At 39.9% G+C, this 27350-nt stretch overlaps 1 protein-coding gene across 3 annotated transcripts in view; it reads right to left on the reverse strand.

Moving 5' to 3' along the window:
* Nucleotides 1-27350, reverse strand: part of AFF3 (ALF transcription elongation factor 3) — a 456198-nt gene that overhangs the window by 159837 nt on the left and 269011 nt on the right. For all 3 annotated transcript variants that reach the window (XM_075916914.2, XM_075916923.2, XM_075916908.2), the window contains exons 6-7: nt 22326-22362; nt 13252-13303 (exon numbers count right to left, since the gene is read on the reverse strand). In XM_075916914.2, coding sequence (XP_075773029.2) covers nt 13252-13303; nt 22326-22362 — 89 coding nt within the window. The remainder of the gene's footprint in view (nt 1-13251; nt 13304-22325; nt 22363-27350) is intronic.

The following is a 27350-nucleotide window of genomic DNA, read 5'->3' on the forward strand; positions in this document are numbered from 1 at the left end:
CACATAATAACGGCCTCTTAACAACCAGACTAATCAAGAATTAATGAGGCACTAAAACATTTTGAAGAACAATGAAGGATTTAAAAAATTCTCTTTATGTGTTTCATTTAAAAAGCAATTCATTTAACAAACGCCGTTCTCACTCAGGGTCACATAAAAAGTCTTGGTCCTTAAAAAATGTACCAATTAGAATGTTTTATGCATTTATCAGTTATTTATTTAAGTGGGCCTCCATGAAATGGCAAAACGGAAGGAATTTTAAATGGAGTGGAACCCCGTGAAAACATGTCTCTCTGGCCAGAGCCAAACATTCCACGCCTCCATGTCCAGACAATCTGCTGTATAATAACCTACTCAGAAGTTTAAAGCAAATTCATTTAAAGGTAAACTGCAAAACTACATTAGGAATGATGAAAACCCAGATTAATATCATAGCTAAGGGCTTTGTTCCCTGTACAAAGAGAGTCTTCCCTTTAATCCCTTTAATCTAAATGATGAAAATTGCCAATATATTATGTTTTGTCTTTCATAGAGAATGAACAGACCCCTACAGCATGTTGCTAGAAAAGTAGGGAAAGTTTTCTAGGTCCTAATATCAAAATAAAAAGTAGATATAACCTGGCTTATTGATAACAAGGCATTTCATAAAGATTTAGTTGTTGATTTTGTTGAATTGCAAAGCTAAAATCAAAACTGAATTGATCCCAGAAATGTGTGCTGAATGCCTGCCCCAACCAGGCTGTAGGGGATACTCAGCACAAAAATAAGTTTTAACTTCACTTTTCTTAAACATCTCCTTCCCTGGTGAAATCCTAGCTCCTTCTGCTTTGCTCAGATCATCACAGAAGATATTGTGCTGGGACTTCACTGATACTACTAGTCCCTAAACTTTTCATTGAAATTAAACAGATTCCTAATGTGAAAAGGAGAACACAAGAGTGTGTCAGAGTTTCTCGTTCCTTCCTACTAAAATTAATGAATTAAAATGCACCAACATAACAGGCCATTTGATAAAATAGCTCTGCTTGCCAATATTGAAAAAGGCCTATATTAAACCTATAACAGGAAGAAAATTATTAACTAAAGCTAACATTTCATGCTTATGCTATATCGCTTCTGGAAGCAGTGGAAATATAGCAGATGAAGAGAGGCATAAAGGAGATAAGAAAAAAATGAGCTAGCAGAAACTATATAGTACCCAGAGTCCGAAGAAAAGTTCTGGAAAGCTAAGTGATTCCAGGAGGTCTGCAGAGAAGCTCTGCAGGACTGGGGCTTCCAGGCTGTCCACAGAACTCTTCCCATAGGTGCTGGGTCCACAATACAGCAGGATGCACATGCTTCTTGGCATGTTAATGACACACATTGTTCTACATTCCAGTGACTGTGGGGTCAGTTTCTTGTGTTATTTAATTTTCATGCACAGCTCTTTGGGACACTTAATGACTTTATATAAAACATGGGCTGATTATCGTAATTCCTCAGAAGCTTGTTGGATGTTGTGGCCAGAGTGAGGGAATGGGCCCAGCAGCTTCCCCTCCCTTTATGCCTTACACGGCCTCTCAATGTTAAACAATAATTAACTCCGCTATGGAGTTCTAAGTTAAGATTTCACTTGCACCCAGAATATTTATTCACTTCCCTGCTAGAGACCAAGTGTTCCAGCTGGAATCATTCTGTGTCTGCTGAGTTTTTAATGAAACATGGGTTAAAGACACTCCTCAAAGCAAGCCAGAGAGTATGTATCTGAGAGCGCATCCAAATGACACATGCATATACAGAATCAAGATGAGATTAAAACTTGCTCAGGGCTCGAGCTCAAGGTGTTTGCTTTTCAGCCAGGCACAAAAGATTTTAGGTTTTTAAAGACACAGGAACTTGTTCATTTTATGCCAAATTCATAGCTGGTGGTGCTTTCATTGCAGTAAATGGGCTTGTACTGAGGATGAACTTGGCAATTTAAGTCAATTAAAATGAATAAATATAATTTTGAAAAGGAGGAATTGCGGCTACTTATTTTCTTTTCACCATGTCTGACTATAAAGATTGCTAATTGGTTCTCAGCCGATGTGATCATAGTGAACTATGTGCAGCTTGAGATTGTTACCAGCCATTTAGGCCCCTCAATCAATGTAACAATCACTGTTCACATATGTGCACTTCTCTCACCATTTAAAGATATAAATGTATTTATACTGTATGCACTGCACATAACTATTAAACCCCTGAGATCCTATTTAGCTGTCAAGTCACCTGTTAATGAATGTTCCTCTTTATCCAAGTAATTCTGTTTGTATCTCAGGCTATGCAGCTCAAGAACCTTCTCTCCATTCTTCTGGGTTCCTCCCCACTGCAGTGATCACATATCACTTTCAGCACTCAATTCTCCCTCTGGAGGTTGGTTGGGCAGCAGGTTGCGGCTTGGATCTCCGCTGACTCACAGCCCTGGTCAGCGTATTGTGGTCCGTAACCCCGCTGACCCAGTGGCCACCGTGCTGCCATTGTCAGGGCTCTGGGCTGGGACACAGCTGAGCGTGTGGGCCCACATCCTCCCTGCACCTCTTCCCTTGGGTGGCAGGTTCCCCAGGTAGGAAGAGAAACCCTTGCACTAGTTGGCTCTCCGCCAGCAAGGAGAACCAACCCCGGGGTCATCCTGCAGACTGGCCTGGGTTTTGGACTGTTAAACTACTTTACTGTTTGTTGCCCCGCCCTGATCAAGGGCTTGGGCTCATAAATTGCCACTCGGCTTACCCAAAAGCTACTGCTTGACTGTTTTTTCCCTGCCCTGAACAGGACCATGGCCTCCCACTGACAGGAACCAGTACAGACCTGTTCCAAACCCCTGATTATTTTTATTGTCCTTTTCTGAACCCTTTCTAATGCCAATATATCTTTTTTGAGATAAGGTGACCACATCTGTACACAGTATTCAATATGTGGGCGTACTATGGTTTTATATAGAGGCAATAAGATAGACTCTTTATTATTCTCTATCCCTTTTTTAATTATTCCTAACATTGTTTGCTTTTTTGACTGCCGCTGCACATTGAATGGATGTTTTCAGAGAACTATCCACAATGACTCAAAGATCTCTCTCTTGAGTGGTTATAGCTAAAATAGTCCCCATCATTTTGTAAGTACAGTTGCCATTGTTTTTCAAATGGGCATTACTTTGCATTTATGAATATTAACATTCATCTGCCATTTTGTTGCCCAATCACCTAGTTTTGTGAGATCCTTTTGAAGTTCTTCACAGTCTGTTTTGTTTTATCTTGAGCAGTTTAGTATCATCTGCAAATTTTGCCACCTCATTGTTTACCACTTTCTCCAGATCATTTATAAATAGGATTGGTCCCAGTATGGACCGTTGGAAGACACCATTAGTTACCTCTGTCCATTTATTCCTACCCTTTGTTTCTTGTCTTTTAACTGGTTGTGAATCCATGAGAGAACCTACCTTCTTGTCCTATGACAACTTACTTTACTTAAGAGCCATTGGTGAGGAATCTTGTCAAAGACTTTCTGAAAATCTAAGTACACTATATCCACTGGATTCCCCGTTGTCTACATGCTTGTTGACCCCCCTCAAAGAACTCTAGTAGATTAGTAAGGCATGATTTCCCTTTACAGAATCCATGTTGACTTTCCCCCAACAAATTATGTTCATCTATGTGTCTGATAATTCTCTTCTTAATGACAGTTTCAGCTAATTTGCCCAATACTGATGTTAGATTTATTGGTCTATAATTCCCAGGATCACCTCTAAAGCTCTTTTTAAATATTAGTGTCATGTTCATTATCTTCCAGTCATTAGGTACATAAGCTGATTTAAGGGATAGGTTATAAAAGAAAGTTAACAGTTCTGCAATTTCACATTTGAGTTCTTTCAGAACGCTTGGGTGCATGCCATCTGGTTCTGGTAACTTGTTACTGTTAAGTTTATCAATTTGTTCCAAAACCTCCTCTAATAACACCTCAATCTGGGACAATTCCTCAGATTTGTCACCTAAAAAGAATGGCTCGGGTTTGGGAATCTCCCTAATATCCTCAGCCATGAAGACTGAAGCAAAGAATTAATTTAGTTTCTTTGCAATGACCTTATCGTCTTTGAGTGCTCCTCTAGCATCTCAATCATCCGGGTTTCCACTGTTTTAGCAGGTTTCCTGCTTCTGATGTACTTAGAAAACATTTTGCTATTACTTTTTGAGGTTTTGGCTAGCTGTTCTTCAAACTCTTTTTTGGCTTTCCTTATTATATTTTTATATTTAATTTGACAGAGTTTATGCTCCTTTTTATTTTTCTCACTAGGATTAACTTTCACTTTTTAAACTATGCCGTTTTATTTCTTACTGCTTCTTTTACTTGGTTGTTAAGCCACGGTAGCACTTTTTTGTTCTCTTACTGTGTTTTTTAATTTGGGGTATACCTTTAAATTGGCCCTCTCTTATGGTGTCTTTGAAAAGTCTCCATGCAGTTTGCAGGGATTTTACTATTTGGCGCTCTATCTTTTAATTTCTGTTTAACTAACCTCCTCATTTTTGTGTAGTTCCCCTTTCTGAAATTAAATGCCAAAGTATTGGGCTGCTGAGGTGTTTTTCCTGCCACAGGGATGTTAAATTTTACTACATTATGGTCACTATTTCCAAATGACCCAGTTATATTTACTTCTTGGACCAAATGCTGTCTTCTACTTAGGACTAAAAGTTTGCTTTTATCTTTGTAAATCAGAGGCAAAGATTTGATTTGGAAACAATCTGTAATACAACCCTTTAAAATAAACTTTGGAACAACTGTCTTCATCCAAACTTTTGGCCGGGTCAATTTCTAGTTTGATCACTTCAGTGTGTCATCTTCTTGACTCCTCAAGCCTATCACAAATCTCATACTGCCAATACATTCATTCTACATCTCTTGGGAAATGTACGTTGTCTGCATACTAACAAAAAATGATATGGTTAAAGTCAACGTACACAAGGTATACAATATCCTTACTCTTTAGATACTAAAGGTGTCATAATAATAATATGGAAATATTCTTACCCTGAAGAAGGCAGACTCTAGTTGTAGCTTAGCAAATCAAAAACCAGTAATCTTGCTTGTAATAACATTCTCATAAGATTCAAAGAGTTATTTGTTCCCATACAGCTAAAAATAGTTTAATGCTCTATGACTGTCAGATCCAAGTCCAGAAATTAAGGCAAGAGAACTTTACTAATTTGCCTGGTTAGCTATGACAAATTAACTTATGTTGAAACTGTCAGCAAATTAATTTTTATGGTTAAAAAAGTCTTAACTATTCATAGCTGAACAGCAGGACATTTCAACAGTAGTAAATTTATCTCAATTTCAGGTTTCAATATCTTTCTGTATTTCAGTGGATAGCAAATAAAAAGTCATCTGCCAAGCTTATGAAGTCGCTTTGTGAGCTCACTGCCTTGTCGTTTATTTAAATTTCCTTAATAAGGTCTTCATGATTTTTAAATAATTAAACAGACCAAGAAGCATCTCATTCAAAAAAAATCTTTTTTGCAATTAAAATAATAAATGCACAAAGTAGAAAATGAACAATCTTCAAATTCCAAAATCTTTCCATTCCTAGATGAGCTTTAGTGTTCAAATGTTAATGGAATATCTCCATTGAAAAAAATGGCCCAAAATCACACTAAAGAGTCTGTGAAACAGACTTTTTCCATACCATGACCTCAGTCTTAGCATTTCTTTCTTACAAAATGATAGTTTATTTTATTTGGAAGCTTGACAGAATTCTATCTCTCTCTCTCTTCCACCCCCCACCTACCTCAACTCTCCACGAACCACTGATTCAGCATTGATTCACATTAAAGCCTTCCTTGACCAAAAGTAACTAGTGGGGGAAAAGAAGTAATACATATATGAACATGAGCCCAAAATACTGAAAAGTTATCTTTGCATTAATTTTCTTTAGTAGTGATTTTATTTCATTTTATTTCTCTTTCCCTTAAACTCACTGGACAAAACAGCAGCATACTACATACAACTGATGACAATGTACAAACTGAGTATCAACCCAAACTCCACAGTACAGCAGAGGGTTTCAGATTTCAGACAGCAGTCACCCAGAGTACAGTCGTTCCAAAACTGGTTACCAAGGCAACAAGGAATCTTAATTCAGCAACAAAAAACTTGTAAGAGTCTATGAGTCAATTTATCACTTTCTTGAGAGAGGGTGAGCAAGTTGGACCATGCATGCATTTCTGAAAGTAGTTCACATAAAATATAATTTTCCATAGGACAGTATATCTCCAGGATTTCCTGATATTGCCTCATTAACCACCATGATATTTAGAGGTAATCCTACATTCAAAATACTCAATGAACCACTCCCAAAAGAAGTCCAACTAAAATAGTGGTAAGATAAAAGTAAAGGTAAGATAAAGATATACTTCTGGTTACTTAAAGAAGTCAATTTCCTTATGTAATATTATATTTTAGCTGTTTAAATTGGCTAATTTTATTCCAAGTGAATTTCTTCAAACATAAATTAATCCACAATTTACGCAAACCTATCAAACATGTCTCTTGGCTTTTGGCATAGAGTTTGAAATAATGCTGAATATTGTGGGAAATTTTAAAACTGATAAAAGTCTCTCTATATCTTTATTTATTTACAAGCTTTGTCACCTATTAAATTAAATTTCTTCCCCTGCTGTTCTGAGTCAAGAGTAGATTCAACATAAGGGCAGCTTCTAGTGATTGTAATTACTTTTATGTGCAACAGGCATTGTAAAGATAGATAATAAATGAGTAGCTACTATACCTGGGAGGTTACTAATCAAAACACATTAGATCCTAGGATGTATAAACACATTAGATCCTAGGATGAAAGAACATACGAAGTTACGAAGGCATTGTCTACACTACAGTTTTGACAATAAAAGTCAGGTTTTGTCACAAAATAGTGGGGCTGTCTCTAGACTGCATCCCTTTTCCATAAAAGGGATGAAAATTAGACACATCGCAATTGCAAATGAAGCGGGGATTTAAATCCCCCGCTTCATTTGCATAAACGTGGCTGCTCCTCATTCCACGAGTACAGCTAGTTCGGATTATGAAGCCTAATCCGAACTAGCTACTCCATGCCGCGTGTAGCCGCACGGCACGGGGTTCGAATTGCCGGCATTTAAAAATGGCGCCAGCTGGCTTCATGCAAATGAAGCCCGGGAAATTCAAATCCCGGGCTTCATTTGCAAGTGAGGTATGCCTACATTACCCTCCTGGTTCGAATTAGGAGGGTAGTGTAGACATACCCTGAGAGACATACCTTTCAAAAACATCAAAGCAGTAAGTGATATGACACAAAGTTGTTTTCAAAAGAAAAAAGTCCCAGAGACCAATGTAAACTATGTCATTTTTAATACAAGTGGAATTTCATATTAACTGCGTCCCATCTGCTCTGATTCAGACTTTTGGCATGAAATCCTGGCCCTATGGGACTGCAGTGTCACTTTTTGAGAGAAGGGAGTATTGATATATTTCACACTGCTAAAAGAGATCCCCTAAACCAGTGGTTCCCAACCTTTTTGAGCATATGGACTCCAGGCCAGACACTTACCCCCAGCCTGCTCCTGTATCCTCTCCTGCTCTTGTACCCTCCCCACCCAGCCTGACATGTAGCGCCAGCCTACTCCTGCACCCTCCCCCGAATCAGATACCTATCCCCCCAGCCTGCTCCTGCCCTCTTCCCCCAGCCAGACACCTACTCCCAAGAGAGAGGGAGATCAGTGAGTGTGGCATGCATGGGGTACAGACCCTGGTAATCAAAATGATTTTTTTCCCACTTGGATCACATTTTTTTTTTTTTTTTACTTATGTCAAGAAAACAAATCTTTTAAAGTTTTTGGCTGGCAAAATTGAGTATTTTACCTGAAAATTGCCAAGCACTAAACTAATTTCAGACAGTAATTGCCAATCATGGGGGAATAAAGATTTAAGTTTTCTGGGGATTTTTTTGTTTGTTTTTTGTTTTAAACAGAAACTTTCTGAAAATATATTAATTTGGTTGAAAACCCGATTAAAAAAAACAACTAACTGGTCAACAAAAGCCAACCCCATAATAAAACCAAAATTTTCAACCAGCCATGAAAAATTCCTTCTTGAGATGTATAGCTTTTAAACATTCAGGGAAGCTTTGATCAGGTCATCCATGAACTTCTCTATGTAATAAGATAATGTAAAATGAAGCTCCTCCGATCCAGAGTGCTTTTGATTTAAAATCTATATTTAAATATGGGTCTTCCTAGTCACAAGTAACATGAATCTATGTGGAGAAAATTCTGGTGTGCTTAAATCCTCCTTACTGACTGCTCATGTCAATGCAATCTTTAGGTCATTTCTTACAGTCATCCTGGCATGTCCGTATGCAGAATATCACCTTTCACTGGCTTCCTGTATAGTCTTGGGTAAGTCACACACTGATATTTGCCCCAGTTTATCTGTAACACTAGGATAAGTATGCTTATTCATCTACTTCCTCAGGTCTTCAAAGATCCAGTCAGTAAGCTAATGTTATAAAGCTCTTTTAAGTGGTAAATATTATTACTAGAGATAATTCCTGCAGAAACATAGAGAGATAATACAGGCAGAAATAAAACTTGCTTAACATTGGCTGTATGTTTACTAAAAATATACTGCAGTCTTCTCTGCTTTGAAAGGTTGCAGATACTTCCTTTGGTCAAGTGACTCAGGAGAAATCCAGACAAGTTATGTGATTGTTTTTGCTGTCCTGGAGAATACTGGCTCAATGAGTGGTAATCTCTGAGAAAGACTTCATGTAAATGTTCAATTCAATATTTCTGCCTGATTCAGAGGGGTGATAAACCTGTCCTTTCCAAGCTGTGTGAATAATGTTGAGGGGAGGGATAGCTCAGTGGTTTGAGCATTGGCCTGCTAAACCCAGGGTTGTGAGTTCAATCCTTGTGGAGGCCATTTAGGGATTTGGGGCAAAAATTTGTCAGGGATGGTCCTTGGTCCTGCTGTGAAAGCAGGGGGCTGGACTCAATGATCTTTCAAAGTCCCTTTCAGCTCTAGGAGAGAGACAATCTCCATTATATTACAGGGAGGCAGTAAATGTAGGAAAAGGATGAATAAACTGCCATTGTAACCATGTGCATTAGATTTGTACCTGTGGCTTGTAACAAGCCAAAAAAAGACTTTAGTTAAGGGAAAAAACAATTAAGTTGTTCCTCCCATTTTTTCTCTCTCACTTTTATCAAGGCCAATGTGAATTGTTTTATGGATTTTTTTTAAAGATGAGAAACCTTTAAAGCTCTTTATGCTTCTTCCCTCAGTCTCAGAAATGCCACTTGTTCTCTACTGAGATGAGCAGGCTAATGACTCCTACTGGACTGCTCTGAAACCTTCCCCAGGAATGATAACCTTCCCCCGAAAAGTAGTTCTTAATGTTCTTAAGCCCAAGGGCCCCTTACAGTTCTGCCCAGCAAAGATTCATGCTCCTTCCACCTCACCAGCTAAACACTCATTCAAACTAATCACAATGGTTTCCTCATCCTTGCTTCTGTCTTTGCAGGTTCTGGGTTCTAATGTGAAGGCTCACACTCTGGTCTGGCATTTTTTCAAGATTTCTTTGCCAGTTGGAAAACCGGTCCAGGAGATATAGTTCAGCTACAAGCTACAGTGATCTGTAGGGGGAGAATAAGTCAATTAGGCTACGTCTAGACTGGCCCCAAATTCCGGAAAAGGGATGCAAATCAGGTAAGTCAGCATAGGGAAATCCGGGAGGCTGGGTGGCCATGGGGCTGGCCGGAGCAGTGGAGCCCCAGTGGCTACAGAGCAGCAGATCCGCAGCAGCAGCTCCGACGGCCCAGGGTAGCAAAGCTGCAGAAGCTGTGGCGGCCTCAAGGAGTGGAGCCCTGGCAGCGCTGGAGCCGGGAAGCTGCGTCAACCCTGGAATAATGGAGTCCAGCAGCCCTGACATCCTGGAGCTGTGGCAGTGTCGGTGCATGAGAGCCACAGCAACCCAGGGACAGTGGAGTCCCAGCAGTCCCTGGGCACTGGAGCTATGGCAGCCCTAGGGTGAGCAGAGCCTGATGGTCCCAGGGCAGCAGAGCTGCAGCGGCAGGGACTGGGCAGCAAAGCTGGGAGCCAGCGGCTGGGGGACAGAGTTCCATTAGGTCTGCTAATGAACCCTGGAAGAGCCTGAGATCCATCAGGAAAGGGATGGAATTGACCTCACCTGGTCCGGTAAACTCCCTCATTTAGGACCAGTCATGTCCCAAGGGGGCTGGACCAGGGAGGTTCAATCTGTACTACATCTGAAAGCATGCCTTATAGTGATAAGACTCAAGGAGTTCAATCTATTTAGATGCACAAAGAGAAGATTAAGGGGTTAGCTGTTTACAGTCTACAGATACCTACATGGGGAACAAATATTTAATAATGGGCTCATTTATCTAGCAGAAAAGGTATTCAATGATCTAATAGCTGGAAGTTGAAGCTAGACAGATTCATGCTGGAAATAAGGTGTAAAATTCTAACAGTGAGCATAAGTAACCATTGGAACAATTTACCATGGGCTGTAGTGGATTCTCCATCACTGACAATTGTAAATCAAAATTGGATGCTTTTCTAAAAGATACATCTAGGAATTATTTTAGGGAAGTTCTCTGGCCTGTGTTATAGTGAACATTAGACTTGATGATCACAGTGGTTCCTTTTGGCCTTGGAATCTCTGAATCTATGAAGTAGAGGAGTATACAGTTTCAATGGGGTTCAACAAGACAACCACCCATTGGGAAACATACTATTTAATACGAATAAGGTCACATTCTAGTGCAATTTATTTACAGGTAGTCCCCGAGTTACGCGGATCCGACTTATGTCGGATCCGCAGTTACGAACGGGGATTTTCTCGCCCCGGAGGACTCAAGCGGCGGGACGCCTGGTCCCACCGCCCGCCTCCTCCGGGGCGAGAAAAGCTGCTCCCCGTCTCCCTGGTCTGCTGTGGGAGCCAGCAGACCAGGGAGACGGGGAGCAAAGCGGCGGAGGACCCGGGGCCGGACCCGCGGCCGCTTCCAGATCTGCAGACCAGGGAGACACTGAGCAAAGCCGCGGAGGACCCGGGCCGGACCGCGGCGCTGATCTGGAAGCGCCGCGGTCCGGCCCGGGTTCTCCGCCGCTTTGCTCTGCGTCTCCCTAGTCTGCTGGGGGGGGACACAGCTAGTGCCCCCCCCCAGCAGACCAGGGAGATGTGGAGGAAAGCCCGGGGCCTGTGGTAGAGCAGGTGGGGCGCTGCCGGTTGGTCCCGCAGCACCGCTCCTTGGCGCTACTGGACCAACCCGGCAGCACCCCAGCTGCTCAGCCCCAGGAGTCCTGATTCAGCCGCTGCTGATCGGTTTCAGCAGTGGCTGAATCAGGACGCCTGGGGCAGAGCAGCTGGGGTGCTGCTGGGTTGGTCCAGTAGCGCCGAGGAGCGGCCGCGCTACTGGACCAACCCAGCAGCACCCGAGCTGCTCTACCCCAGGCGTCCCCAAGTTAGCCGTTGCTGAAACTGACCAGCGGCTGACTACAGGAAGCCCGAGGAAGAGTTGCTCTGCCCCAGGCTTCCTGGAATCAGCTGCTGATCAGTTTCAGTAGCTAGGGGTTCTTAAGTTGGGGACGCCTGGGGTTCTTAAGTTGAATCTGTATGTAAGTCAGAACTGGTGTATAGATTCAGCGGCTGAATCTGGATGCCAGTTCCGACTTACATACAGATTCAACTTAAGAACAAACCTACAGTCCCTATCTTGTACGTAACCCAGGGACTGCCTGTACTACAGTCTGCTAATGACACTTTAACTAGTCTGCCACAAACACTTGTAGGAAGTTCTGCATTCACATAATACAATTTACAGAATTTTCAAGAAATTTTACTAAAAAGAATAAGTAAACCTCATATATATCCCCACTAAAATATGACCCAACCCCAAGATTATGTCTGCTTATGTTTTACATATTAAATATTAGCAAAAATAAGTGTTCATTTCTCCATGATACCTCCAGATGGCATTAAAACTCTTCTCCTTTAAGTCTTCATTGTAATATCATTTTTTTTAATGGCAACTATTGGAAGCATTCTATACCAACCTACAACATTAACCATTCCCAACAGTCATATTATCAGAAGACATAATGGAACGAGTGCTTTGTTTATTAAACACGTTTGACTAAATATAACATATTGTAATTACATTCTACAGAAACATCTACAGCACAAGTCATTCATACAATATGTCAAACGTGTTTTTAGATTCATTTTCAGGATATTTTAAATATATATTTATATCAGAAATCAAAACATTCAATAATCGCACATTGTACTTTCTGTGGCTACTTTCGGCCGTGCAACAAATAATGACACTTTGAAAGACTTACATGATCTAACACTCTGAATTTAAATAACAGGAGCTAGAGGACACAAATTGCAGATGAGACACTCTCTAAAATTCATATGACTGCACTTTGAAAAGAATTCCTCTCCCACTCAAACGGGATTGAAAGGGTGAGTGATTTTGTAGAAATTCAAACCTCTCCTAACTCATGTGAGAGAAATCAAGTTTGCTGACCTAGCCTGTATTTTGTTTTTTGTGTCCCTCTGAAGAGTTGGTTTATTCTGGTAACAGTAAATCAGTTAATTTCCTTGTAGACTTAAAAAAAAAAAAGCTGGGAAAACTTTTACTGTTACATTAAAGTAAAGGTGAACACTGATATATTGCAAATGCCTGCTCTCATATGTTTCTCAACTGCTTTTGTTAATTCAAAAACATCAACAAAATTGAGAGAGACCAGAGGTAGCTATAATTGGATTTCAAGTAATTCAGAGGTGAAGTTGCAGACTGCAGACTTTTAAAATTACATCAGTACATCAAAGGCATAGGTGACATGATATTTTCTGGAAAATGTGAAAAACTTCTGCAGCTTTAAGATAATGTTGGACCTCTCCAGTTGTAAAAGCCAACCTCATTCACTCACTCCACCAAAAACAATTTAATATTGTTGATATCAGCTCGATACAGAGCCATCTCACTTTTCAAGATCTTTCACATTAAAGGATGCTAATGATTTATGAGCAATTAACTATATATCATTACTTAAAAGCCTTTTAAAGAATAGCATCAGCAAAAGAGCTTCATCTTAATGAAAACAAACACACCATTTGGCATGATAAAGCAGATAAAAACATAGCAATCATCTCTGATCACAAACATAAAACTGACTTACGATGTATGTGATGCACTGTTTTCTGTATTCTTTTGCTCAGTATCGTCTTTCCCTTAAAAAAGAAGAAAAATAATATGAAAAATGAGTGAATGTAAAAATCTTTATGGTGCTAGAGGTCAATACATTATCATGCTAATTTTAACACTTTCAAAGTGTGCAGAAGAATGCTTTTTAAATACCTTATGGCAAACAGTTAGGGTACTACCTGAGAACTTGCAAACTGGGAGTTAACTCTAATATGACTTGTCCTGTCACATGCACATGTGCTTAGTGACAAGTTGTAAAGCAGGTCTGACAATTTCATGCCTATAAGATCCCTAGCAAGAAGACAGGAAACTGTAAGATTAGCTGCCGGCAAGACAGAAAAACAGAATGCTTTGGGGACCTAATCATTATAGGCCTGAGGTGACAGATCAGTCTGATGGGTTTTGGGATCTCTCCTCTCCCCCGTGCTCCAAAATAAACTGCTTGATTCACCTTGTGAATACTCTCTCTGAATAACCCAAGGAACCCCAGTGTTAGACAGTCCCTAGTTCTAACACAATTGTGGAGGGTACACAGCCATCTTTGGGCTAGGCTATCTAGAACTTGACTTTAAGGCTACGCAAATAACTGTGGCTGCAGCCTTGAGAGGGTTGGATTTTTGTATTGTTTTTGGAATTGTACCACCTTGCTTGTACTTATTTATAGTCTACATGCAAAATTTTGTTTCTGTGCTAAGCCAACAGCCTAGTTACTTCTTTATCAATGGTCACTGATGTGCTGTTTATCAGTGTTCTTCCATTCAGTTTTAATGAGTTTTGTCAAATTAAAATTTGTTTGTATTCTGTGATATCCTTTGCAATGTGAGGGGTAAAATGCTTTCCTTCGTCAAATTGCTTCAGTGTTTTCTTGAGTGACACACCTGATTCACACCCATTGAACTCCATACAAAATCTCTAAGGGTATGTCTACATTGCAGGGCTTAACTCAAAATAAGCTACGCAAATTGAGCTAAGTCAATTGCGTACCTTATTTCAAAATAGCTTATTTAGAAATAGGGAGCGTCCACGCAGCACTTATTTAGAAATGAAGCACTCTTCTTCCGACTTCTCTTATTCCTCGTACAATGAAGTTTATAGGAGTCAGAGTAAGAAGTCCTCTAGTTTGATAGTATTTTGACATTATTTCGAAATAACTGTCTGCTGTGTAGACGCAGACTAAGTTATTTCAGAATACCGCGAGTTATTTTGAAATAGTGCTGTAGTGTAGACATACCCTAATTGACTTTGAAGGGCTTTGGATAAGACTCCCAAGACATTACAAGAATTTCCGTGTTACATATTTAATTGCTGTTGCCAAAATTCTCAAGTTTGATTTCCACTTCCAAACGAGGAAAGACTTAAGGTATGAAATGAACCTCTGAGGAGAAATTTTAGCCCCTTGAAGTCAATGGGAGGTTTGCCATTGACTTAACTGGATTTCACTCCTGGTATTTTCCCAGTGCAATCTTGAGACAAGCTGAAATAGTTGTTTGAGCAGGGGTCTAGGAAAGGAGATTTTGCTTAGCTTACACACTTGTTCCATGATGCTTTGGTAACATGTAACAGATGTTTCTAGACCTTCTAGGCTAAGTGGGGGAGGGGGAGAGGACTGAAATATTGTTTACCTTTGGAAGGAAGGGAAAAGTTGTTCTTATCACCAGCCTTAAAAACAGATCCATGATTTTAAACCAATCAGAAGCATTGACATGAAGCTTGTCATATCTATTTTTATCAAGCTTTTGCAACTGGGATTGTTTAGTTTAGAAAAGAGAAGACTGAGAGGGGACATGATAGAAGTTTACAAGTATCTAAGAGGGTGTTATAAGGAGGAGGGAGAAAATTGTTCTCCTTGGCTTCTGATGATAGGACAAGAAGCAATGGGTCTAAACTGCAGCAAGGAATGTTTAGGTTGGACATTAGGAAAAACTTACAGATATTACTCTTGTAAATATGTTTTAAGGGTTTAGATTTCCAGTACTTGTGGTTACATACTGGAATAAATTGGCTAGGGAGTTTGTGGAATCTTCATCACTGGAGATATTTAAGGGCAGGTTAGACAGACATCTATCGGCAATGATCTAGATTGTGCTTGGTCCTGCTGTGAGGGCAGGGGGCTGGACTTGATGACCTCTAGAGGTCCCTTCCAATTGTAGTATTCTATAATTCTACACACAGAATGATCATAAAATAATTTTTATATGTTATATAATTACATTGTATAATTACATTGTTATATAATTACATTAATTAAGACCCAACATCCTATAAACCCATTTTAGAGGCCTGATTAAAAGAAAGAGCTGTTGAAGTTGTTATTCAAAATCATACAGTAACTTACTGTCTGGGACAGGAATTAGAACTCAGGAATACTGACTCCCAGTTGTAACTATTAGGGTGTGTCTAGACAGCATCCATCTGTCGGAATAAGCTACGCAATTTGCGCTTTATTCAGAGTCAAAATCGAAAGAGCTTATTTTGAAATTTGTCACTGTCTACACAGAGCCAAATTTCAAAATAAGGCACTATTCCGACAAAAACCTTAACCCTTGCGGAACAAGGGTTACAGGGACACTGGAATAGCACGGCTGCTATTTTAGGAAATAGCGGGGGCTTTTAAAGACACACTGTTGCTATTTTGGGATACTTCTGGTATCCTGAAAGAGCAACATGGTCTAGATGCACCCTTAGATGCCTCCCTACACAGTTGCTTTAATTAAAATATAAGTACCTGTGTCATCATTTTCTCCCCAAGAAAATGGGGTTAATTTTGGGGGGAGGAAATTGAGGGGGAGATAAAGTCTGTATTTGGGCGTGACTAGACATGGGCCAGTGATGTGCAAATTTGAATCCAAATTTCTTAAGTCTTGTGGTGCTCAGATTCAGTTGACAAGTTGGAGCTGGGAAATTTGGCTCTGAATTTCCCAAAGTTCAGGTGTTCTTTCTTGTTCTGTGTGGCTTTATGCCTGTCACTGGATATACTGTGCATAGACTGGCTTAGCAACAATCTGCCCTGAAATATTGGGCAATACCATATCCACATCCCAAAACAAATAATAGTTCAACACAGATAATCTATTTGTAACTAATACTTTAGTTAATATCACATTAGTACAGTGAACGTTGGTGGGTTTGCAGGAAAATGGGGTGTGAAGTCCTGAGTGATTTGTTAGCTGTGTACTGCAACTGGAAAAGCTTCATTACGTTAGTTTGGCTCTTAGCAGCGCTTAGTGTTGTGGCAATAAGGAAAGCAGACTAGGTTCTGTAGCAGGGATGCTATTTAGCCAAACAGGATATTAATGAATTACTCTACAGTGAATGTTTGCAGCAGCTTTAATGCTGACAATCACTTAACATTTCAGGGATAAGAGCAATTTTACTGAATAGAGGAGTAAGGGAGAATGGAAAATTAATGCCTTACTTCGTCCACAGAAAGCAAACTGCACCATTACGTCAATGAGCCACAGAAATTCAAGACAGCATGTATGTGCAAAGCATATATAATATTTAAAGATTTGGAAATTAGATTTAGCTTGTTAAGCATAATAAAAGGGTGTTGCTTATCTGAACTACCTGAGCTGTTTGATCCTACACTTATGCACACTCTGAGATCCTCCTCTTCAAAGTCCTCCTACAAACTTCAACAACCAATTTGCTCTGGCTTCCTCTTAGTTGAAGGTACTATTGTGGGGTACAGGCAATTCAACAAACAGCTAATCCTGTTCAACTCAGGGTATCATTTTCTGAGCAGGTGATGAGACATTTTCTTCCCCACCTACCTCAATCCTTTTTAAAGTTTGCCAAGAATCCTAAAAAATGTCCTACGTTTTTGCAGGCCTGCTATCTCTCTACTTCCTTCAAAAAGACTGATTTACCCGCTGAGCAAGACACTCATCAGAAAGTGTCTCAGTCTGAAAGATGGCTCTCTAGAAGGTCAAAAACTGCTTGCTACAGTCAGGTTAGCCCTAGTTCAAAATAGCAGTATGCTCAGGAAGGGTCTCAGCAAAGATGACCATTACACTATGGGATTCCAGCTTTAGTGCCTTGCCTCATGAGGAGATTGTCCTAAAGGAAACATCTGGTCCCTGGGAAAGATGGTTTTTGTGCATCTCCACATTTACAATATAAACGTCAGGTTTCCCATCTTTGTGAACCAGTGCGCTGTAACAGACTGGCTTAAAGTTTCTTTCCCTCACACAAGCATGTCACAGAGCAATTCTAGCCACACAGGCAGAGAAATTGGCTAAGTGACCTGTACTGCCAGAGCAGAAACAGTGAGGAGCTGGCAACTTTCTCTGCTGAGGCCAAAGAGTGGAGCAGTAGGTAGCATTGTACAACTTGGAACTTGGATAAGCAGCTAATGGGAGTTTAAATGTAGACACAAAGGTAGCAGCTGTCTGAGACACAGAACACCTTCCAGCCTGAATCCTCTCTACGACCTCACTCTATGAAGCAACTGTGGCTTCAAAACTTAGCATCTTCAGCCAGTAGCCTTTTGCTCAGGCTATCCCAATCACAAAGATATCCCTGAACTTGATCGTCAGAACATCACTGAATTCACAGGCAAGGACAATCCACCACAAATGACATGCAGATTCACCCACTGCTTTGATGGGCAAGCTTTAAAAATGTTTTCCTCTTTAACAGAACAGAATGTCCACTCCCAACATTTGTTGAGGAGCTGGATCAACATATCAAAGGAAGATTTTGGCTCTTTGAGTTCATCACAAATATTAGCGATTTTAAGTCATTACAAAACTTAATAATGATTGTGTAATTTAAAATATTAATTGCTATTAATTGTACTGTTAAACAATAGAATACCATTTTCAAATATATTGATGTAAATTACAACATAAAATACAAAGTATACAATGTTCACTTTATATTTATGTTGATTACAAATAGTTGCATGATACAAATAAAAAATAGTATTTCTCAATTCACCTAATATATTAGGTGAATTATCAATTCACCTATGTACTGCAGTGCAATCTCTATATCATGAAAGTTGAACTTACAAATGTAGAATTATGCATAAAATAACTGCATTCAAAAATTTAAAAAAATGTAAAGCTTTAGAGTTTACAAGTGTACTCAGTCCTACTTCTTGTTCAACCAATTGCTCAAACACCTGTGGTTACATTTACAGGAGGTAATGCTGCTCACTTCTTGTTTATAAAGTCACCTGAAAGCGAGAACAGGAATTTACATGGTACAGTTGTAGATGTCCTCACAAAATATGTATGTGCCAGATATGCTAAAGATTCATAAGCCCCTTCATGCTTCAACCATTATTCCATAGGACATGCATCCATGCTGATAACAGTTCTGCTCAATGATCCAAAGCAGTACAGATTGATACATGTTCGTTTTCATAAACTGTGTCAGTTGCCACCAGCAGAAGGTTGATTTTCTTTTCTGGTGGTTTGGCTTCTGTAGTTTTTGCACTGGAGTGCTGCACTTTTCAGACTTCTGGAGGCATGTTCCACATCTCATCCCTCTCCGATTTTAGAAGGCACATCAGATTTTTAAATCTTGGGCTGAGTGCTTTAACTATCTTTAGAAATCTCACATTGGTACCTTCTTTGAGTTTTGTCAAATCTGCAGTGAAAGTGTTTTTAAAATGAACATGTGCTGGAGCATCATCAAAAGCTGCTATAATATGAAATACACAGCAGAATATGGATAAAACAAAGGAGACATTCAATTCTCCTCAAGGAGTTGAGTCACAAATTTATTAATGAATTTTTAATGAGTGTCATCAGCATGGAAGCATTTCTCTGGAAAAGTGGCCAATGTATGAAGGGACATATGAATGTTTAGCATATCTGGTATGTTAATACCTTGCTATGATGTCTACTAAAGTGCCATGCAAACATCTTTTCTCATTTTCAGGTGACATTATAAATAAGTGGTCAGCATTATCGCTTGTAAAGGTAAACAAACTTGTTTGTCATAGGGTACGTCTATACTGCAGTGTTATTTCGGGATACCAGTGGTATCCCAAAATAGATACCCCGCAGCCAAGGAATGCGTCTGCTATTTCAAAATAATTTTCGAAATAACAGACACGCTATTTCACCATCCCTGTAAACCTCATTGCATGAGGGATAAGGGATGGCTTGAAATAGCACTTTATTTCAAAATATGGCACTGTGTAGATACCCCAAATTTCTAAATAGCCTATTTAGAAATAAAATCGAAATAAGATACACAATTTGCATAGCGCAAATTGTGTATCTTATTTCAATTTGAGGGTGCAATGTAGATGTACCCTTAGTGATAGGCTGAACAAGAAGCAGGACTTGTATGCTCTGAAGTTTTACACTGTTTTGCTTTTGAGCGCACTTATCTAATAACACAAAACTCTCCATTCATAACTTGCTCTTTCATCATAGAGATTGCATTACAGTACTTGCATGAGGTGATTTGAAAAATATTATTTTGTCATTTTTAGAGTGCAAATAAATTGTAATACATATAAAATATAAATTGAGCACTATACAATTTGTATTCAGTGTTATAACTGAAATCAATATATCTGAAAGTGCCAAAAAACACCCAAAATGTTTAATAAATTTCAGTTGGCATTCTATTGTTTAACAGTTTGATTAAAACTGAGATTAATCAAACAGCCCTAATAAATATCAATGCCATCACAACCTAAGCTGTTCTGCTGCAAGAGTAACCTTAGCAGCATCATAGAGGTTTTGCACACAGTTCTGAAAATTCTGAATAAAGTATTGTCACTTAACAGTTGAAGAATAGGAATGCTTATTGCCATAATTTTACACTCTGATGCATCCCTGAATTTAATCAGAAAAACACAAGGAATACGATGTAAGATGTAGATACATAATCAAAACATGTAATAACCATAAGAACAAACGAACACAAGAACAGCCATACTGGGTCAGATCAAAGGTCCATCTAGCCCAGTATCCTGTCTGCCAACAGTGGCCAATGGCAGAGGGAGGCATCACAACAGGTGATCCTCCTATTACAGAGAGAGGGATCACAACAGGTAATCCTCACATGTTCCTTCCCCTGTCACCCACCTCCAGAGAAATCGGTGAGTCATCAACAGTCTGAACAAAACATAACTGTCCCAATGGCAGATATGTAGCCACAGGCCCTGAGTAACTTCACCCCAAATACTATCTACCATCCTCCCGCAACATGCCACCAGAAGAACAGGAGCTAGAACACTGAGTTCAGGGAGCTGAAACGAGGAAACAAATAGGAATATGGAGCAGGAAGGCAACATACATACCAGTCATCACAGTAATGAAACATATTAATGTTTGTAAAGTCTTTTGAGAGCCTTGGAAGACACTACTGAAATGCAAAATTATTAATATTTATGGTGAAAGTGGTTTTAACAGCTGAAGCCAAAATATCTTTAACAACAAGCTTCAGATCACCCCCAAAGTAAACCAGATAATATGAAGTCTATCAGCTAATTGGAACATCAAAGATTTGTGACTGGGTATAACAGGATAGCGGCTATGTTGACACTTGTCCCCTGCTCCCCCAGGAGTCATTTGTTAGAATATCCCAAATCCTCAAAACAAGCTCACAGTTTCAAGAGGTGTTCTGGGCAAAGACCTGGCTGTGAGAGTGTCTTATTCCCTCAACCTTGCTACCCACTTCAATTTGAATCATCTTTACTATGAATATTTTGCAAAGACTATGAAATAGGTAAAATAAAACACTGGATAATGATGACCAAAGGTATTGTAAACATTGTGACATTCTGATGTCATCACAAACCACTCTAGTTCCGCTCTTGTGTTTATAATGCTCAGAATTCCTCAAGTGTTTGCACAGCCTTATCTATTATGGCTCTTTAGTGCTTCCTTCTCTCATTACTGCATTCATTATTTTTTCTAGAGAACCCCATTCTCTTTGCCTTTTTATTACTTCCTTAGTACTGGTGCTCACAGCAATAGCAAACTGATGCTGGCAATTAAGTGGCACCACCTCCTGCTTGTTCTCCACATCATCTTCCACTGTCCTGAACCTCCCTTAGCAAAGTGCCATACCGTATTAATGGCCTGAAGTCCCCTACCATTTTCCTCTGGGTGTCTGCTTCCTGCACCCAGTGGGTGACCAGTCAGTTTCAAAGCCATGTCTACTGCTCAGAGCATTTGTCATCTTCAAACACAGCTTTGTAATTTGCAAATAGTGCCCCGTGCTAGCTGACAGGTCATGAAGCTAACAAAATAGAGTCTTTGGTTGGGATGCTTTCATGTCACGAACAGGATAGGGCCATGTATTTTTAATCTGTACTAGAGAACATTAATACCAGTCACAGGGGTCAGAGAAGAGAGGATTAATACTTTGTTTCATAGAACAACTCAGTCCTTGTTTTGAAACACAGCTGCTAAGTGTTTTACCAGTAATTAAATGTAATTAAAGTACTACTGTTTTGTAACATGGTCTGTGCACTTAGTCTGAGGACAGGCAAGGATGGGAGCAAAGTAAACTCTCTACACCTCATCCTTGCCAAAATGTATACACAAAAGAAAGCCCAAAACTAAATGCTCATTGAAGCAGCATCTGTTATTTCTTTGGCATACTTCATGTATTATATAGCACCATATATATTGACAGTGCCGTGGGATATAAATACATAAAAAAAATAACAAACCAAACTCTCAAGAATTTTAGACAGTTTGGAGATTAGTGTTGTGCGCACATGTATGTGTATAAATAGAGTTTAAACCCACTTCTTATCATTTTAGAGAAGCAACTGTTTTTCCCTTTAAATTCTCTCACATATTCAGTGGAACTTAAAATGAAGCAGCAAATTGTTCCTTCCATTGTCAGCCTAAAGGGATTGTTCCCTCCCCTTCCACAATATAGGTCGATAGTGATTGAGACTCCCAAGATTCCACATTTGGACAAAACAGTAGTCTGCCAACTGAGATCCTGGACCAATATGATTCATGTTTCTATTTTTTCTTATCTAGCCCTTGGTTCCCTTATTTCTCACATTCACAATCAGCATCTTCACCAAATCCAGGTGTAAATTCAGGCAATTCTTACTTGGAGTGCTGTGTCCTGTAGATACCTGCTGCGACTCCTAAAATAATAAAGAAAAGCATATCATGTATTATTTTTTTGGTAATTTTTAAAGGAAAGAGTAGTTTGAATGTAAGTTAATGTAATACTGCTAAACAGTGTTGTTAATCATTCATTCAGCCTAATCACAGAGCATCATTTCCAACTATAAGAAGAAAATCAAATATTCCCTCGAAAATGCATTTACTCTAGGCTTTTTATACTTATCTCTCAACCATGACCCTTTAATAGTATATTTTTTTCTATCTTCACTATCAATCTCCAGCTTATTATTCACTTATTACTGAACTAGCACACAAGGGGCTATTACTTTCTACCAGGCTAGGTAAGAAGACAGACAGGCAGACAAATGATTATTTCTGAAGTTCTTGCCAATATCATTTCATAGGCCATCAGATTGTTCTGGGAGCAGCACAGCTAATCTTTTCTCCTCACCTCGAGGATCCCAAGAGCCACGTCCATAATGGATCAGGAAATTGATACCCACAGCACTGGAGAATGGAAGTTTAGACCCTTCTCCTGAGTCTAGTTCTTTTAGCTACTAGACATACTGAAATATTAGGCTAAAATAAAAACCAAACTAAATCAACACCTAGTTTTCAAACATAGCCTTGGTACATTATCTCTGTCACTCAAGATAGTATTCAGTGGACCAGCAGATACATATTTATCAGAAGTGGTTTTGTAACTGAACTTCACAAAAGCACCTAAAACATTTCTAGTGAAACATTTAGAACCTTTTAGAAAAACACCGATAGTCTGCCGTGCATTAAATCTTCCAAGTAGGTTAGTTTAGATTGGTTGTTTTAAATAATTCATTGCAATTATGCACTATTTTCAGGCTTAATATATGAAAAAGGTTGTAAAGTATGATATGTACTAACATCATATTGGTGCTGTATTACTGTGTATTATTTATGGATTCTTGTTCTTTGGGTGCCTTCTACAATAGCTAAAGATGGAATCTTAGTTACCATAAGTATGGCACAGCACTTATATCATATAATTTTCAGTTTAGCAATTTCTCCAAAAACATTTTGAGCACTTTGAACTGCATCACCAAGTTTTAACAAACATTAAGTCAACTTAATGGTTCCAAATCATTTGAAGTATTTCCACCCTTCTTTTCAAAAAATAATAAAGACAGGTGTCTCTGACTGTCATGCAGGGTAGCCATCATTGGGTGGAGGAGACACAAGAGAAATGGATTATGAGCTAAGGAGGGCAAACATTCCATGCAGAACTCCAATTATGTATGAAATAAACTTTATAACACTATACCATTTTGGTGTGTTCCTCAATTATGACAATAAAGACAGCAACATTGAGATAACAGGCAAACATACTAATACATATGTTACTTTCAAAGAAGAAGTTAGATTTGCAGCTAAAACTTTAGTCCTGATGGGAGTTCTGAGCTAACAGACGGGCTCAATATAACATGCAATTATTATTTTTATTTCCAGCCTAAAAATGTCATTATGCTGTGGTTATGTCAGTAAATCTTTATTAATTATTGAAGGAAAAAAGCAATCAAGAAGAGTATAGTTTTTCCTAAAAATTAAAAACACAAAGAAGCGTGGGCATTTAAAGTTAAGTTTACTGAAATAAACAGAATGAAAATGCAGAAATTCACACTTAAATCCACTAAGGAAGTGATCTTGCTTCATTAAAATCAAAAGGAGCTTTTCCATTGAGTTGAATAGGAGCACGGTTGAAAACGTAAACACTTAAGCTCATAGCACATCTCAGCAACTTCAACTTGCAAGTAAACCAGGGCCACTAAAATGGGAGCAATCAGAATCTTGAAGGGTCAGCCCTAAATCAACTCTAGAAATGTAAGTTGCCAGACTGCAGGGTTTCGGTTTGCAATTTACACACCTATAATATGAATCTGTTATTCACAGCCAAACTACATACCAGATATGATCTCACTGCACATTACGTGGTGTGGATTTTTCTCTGACTTTTCAAAAAAGCAGTATTGCTCCTTTAAGGGAGGCTAGAGAGCCAGAAACTAACTTGCCACAGGAAGGCAGCTCTGTACCATGTCAGTTTCAGGACACTGACCCATTCCCCCAGATAACCAAATAAGAAGGGGACTATTTATTTATGCCCATGTCTTGGTGCAGTTAAATCCTTCCTCTCACCTGGACCAGGCTGAGCAGATTCTTAAATTTCAATGCTATCCTAAGAGATTTATAGATAAGATTTATAAGCTATCATCTGTGCTACACTTCACAATATGGCAACACGTTTTATATTTTAAACTGTCTACTTTGGGGGATCTGCCCCAATTACTATTACTTCTGATGAAGAGGTATAAAAGTAAGGATGTTAAGAGGCAGGTCATCCACTAATTGAACTACATGATTAGTCATAAGGGAAGTCTGCGGTGGCTCTGCAGTTTAAATGTAGTTAACAGCCAGTTGTGCAGGCGACCCAGCTTCTACAACATTTAAAATGCAGAGGCACAGTGGGAGTAGGACCCAGACCCAGCGTGAGATGGGACTAAGCTGAGCTTGCACCAGGTCCAGCAGCCCTGTCCATGGGGGGTCCCAGCCAGGGCCGGATTAAGGGGGGGCTAACCAGGCAGCTGCCCAGGGCACCAACCTATGGGGGGTGCCTGATGGCAGCTGTAAGGGGCGCTGCGTGCCCGGGACCTGGGGCCACAGAGGCAGCAAGGGGGAGGAGGAAGCAAGTAGTCGACCCGACTACCTCATATGCCTAGGCTTACTGGGTAGTTGACAACTCCTCACATCCTTATATAAAAGCTTGCCCCCTTATGTCTTTTGGAGTATAATCACAAAATAAGCAGGAGCAGTTTGCGGCAGTGATGTGATGAGAGATATCTTTGAATTCAAATGCTACTCTAGCATGCAATCAAACTATCTAACTTTCCAGGCATCATTTTTTTTCAATTCTTAAAAAGCAATTATATGTGGTAAAGGTGAGCCATTCACATCTAATAGATAGCAGGCATAAAACAAACAATAGGAAGTATTTCTTCACACAGCACACAGTCAACCTGTGGAACTCCTTGCCAGAGGATGTTGTGAAAACCAAGACTTTAACAGGTTCAAAAAAGAACTAGATAAATTCACAGAGAATAAGTCCATCAATACCAGGCTTGGGCCAAGCCACCGGATCCAGCCTGCAGACACTGAGAGGAGCCCCAGGCAGGCTCCCCGTTTGCCTCGCCCCACCCACACACTGCCAAGAAATGAGGCTGCAGGGTGGTTTCTCTTTAAAAACTGTGAGTCTGGAGGGTAGGGGGGAAAGCTTTATGAGCTGTGCTCACCCCCAGTACAATCCCATTGGCCAGTTCCTGGCTGCTTTCAATAACAGACAGCCATGAAGCACAAGGGGTTCCAGAGCACATAGCTGCAGCCTGGGGGAGAGAGGAGGGATGGGGAGGGGGAGGGTAGGCAGCAGTGTTCCCTCTAAGATTCACAGCAGGACAGCTTCACAGGTGATTAATCAGACCCGCCCAGTCAGAGGCTCAGGGCTCCCTGCAAGGGAACACTGGCTGGCAGGGAGGCTGATTCAGGAAAGGGCTGTTAGCTGGTAAGTCTCTTGACCAGACCCTGCCTCTGGCACCCCATCCCTTCTCTTTCCCAACCCTCTGCCCCCCATTCTATGTACCCAAATCTTCTGCCCCCCCCTCCTGCACCCATACCCCCTCCCAGATCTGGCACCCCAATTCCCTGTCCCTTCCTGCCCTAGGTCACAACCCAAATCCCTGCACCCCCTCCTGTACCCCCAATTCTCCACCCTAGGTCATAATCCAACCCCAGTCCAGTGCCCCAGGTCACAACTGCCTCCTTCACCCAAACTCCCTTCCTTACCCCAAGCTTCCTTCTGCATCCAACCTCCATCTCAGACCCCCACACTTCCTCCATTAATTTCACGGAAGAGTGCAGCCACAAACCACTTTACAAATTCTTGGAGTGGCCCCCCATCAAAATTATTGCCCGCCCCTGATCAATACTTATTAGCTAGGATGGGTAGGAACTGTGCCCCTCGCCTCTGTCTGTCAGAGGCTGAAAATTGGTGACCGGGGAGGGATCACTTGACCTCAATATTTAAGCTTCTGTTAAGAATGTGTATGTAACACACTTGTGAAGAGAGACAGGTTCTCTGAGAGTGGAGAAAATAGTCCCCAAACACCAACATTATAGTGACCTCATACAATTGTACATAGCTACATAGACATGGAGTACTTAATTTTCTTTCTTTCTTTCTTTCTTTCTTTCTTTCTTTCTTTCTTTCTTTCTTTCTTTCTTTCTTTCTTTCTTTCTTTCTTTCTTTCTTTCTTTCTTTCTTTCTTTCTTTCTTTCTTTCAAAAACGAAGCAAAAGAACCACGCAATCCCCAGAATTTACTGCATCCTCTTTTCACACAACAGAGTAAACATGAACATGAAAGCTCTTTCTCACAAGCAGGGCAAGATTATGATATTGTGGACCTAAGCTAAGTCAAATGTAAGAAGCCCCATTCCATAAAAAATGAATTTATTATTGTGACAAAAAAGACACTAAATATATAAATACAAGAGCTTTATATTTGCATATATACAAAGACTAAACTGTAAAAATAGAATAATAATCTAACTAAAAAAAGTTAGACTAAAAAAAGACACAAAATTGTTTCTACAATAGGGAATGCCAACCAAATCTTATCTTGGATTATGACTTAAAGAGAGAGAGAAAGAGAGAGAGATGACCCCACAAATAAGGAAAATTACCCTTTTTATATGAATAAATGAAAAAATTGTTTAATTTTGTTAAGGAAATAAAAAATGTATCCACACAAAGTTTTGTGCTGGACCAGAAAGTCCCGGTGGAGGGCCAGAAGTAGGAGCCCAGCCAGGCTGGCTTCAGGGGGCTCAGAGGCTGGGATTCCTTCTGCGGGAGTCCAGCTGAGCCGGCAACAGTAATGCTAGTGGGCTCCAGCAGAGCAGTCGTCTGCTGTGGCAGGGCCAGGAGAC

This window comes from Pelodiscus sinensis, chromosome 1, assembly GCF_052426305.1.
Source record: "Pelodiscus sinensis isolate ZL-2025 chromosome 1, ASM5242630v1, whole genome shotgun sequence".
NCBI lineage: Eukaryota > Metazoa > Chordata > Testudines > Trionychidae > Pelodiscus > Pelodiscus sinensis.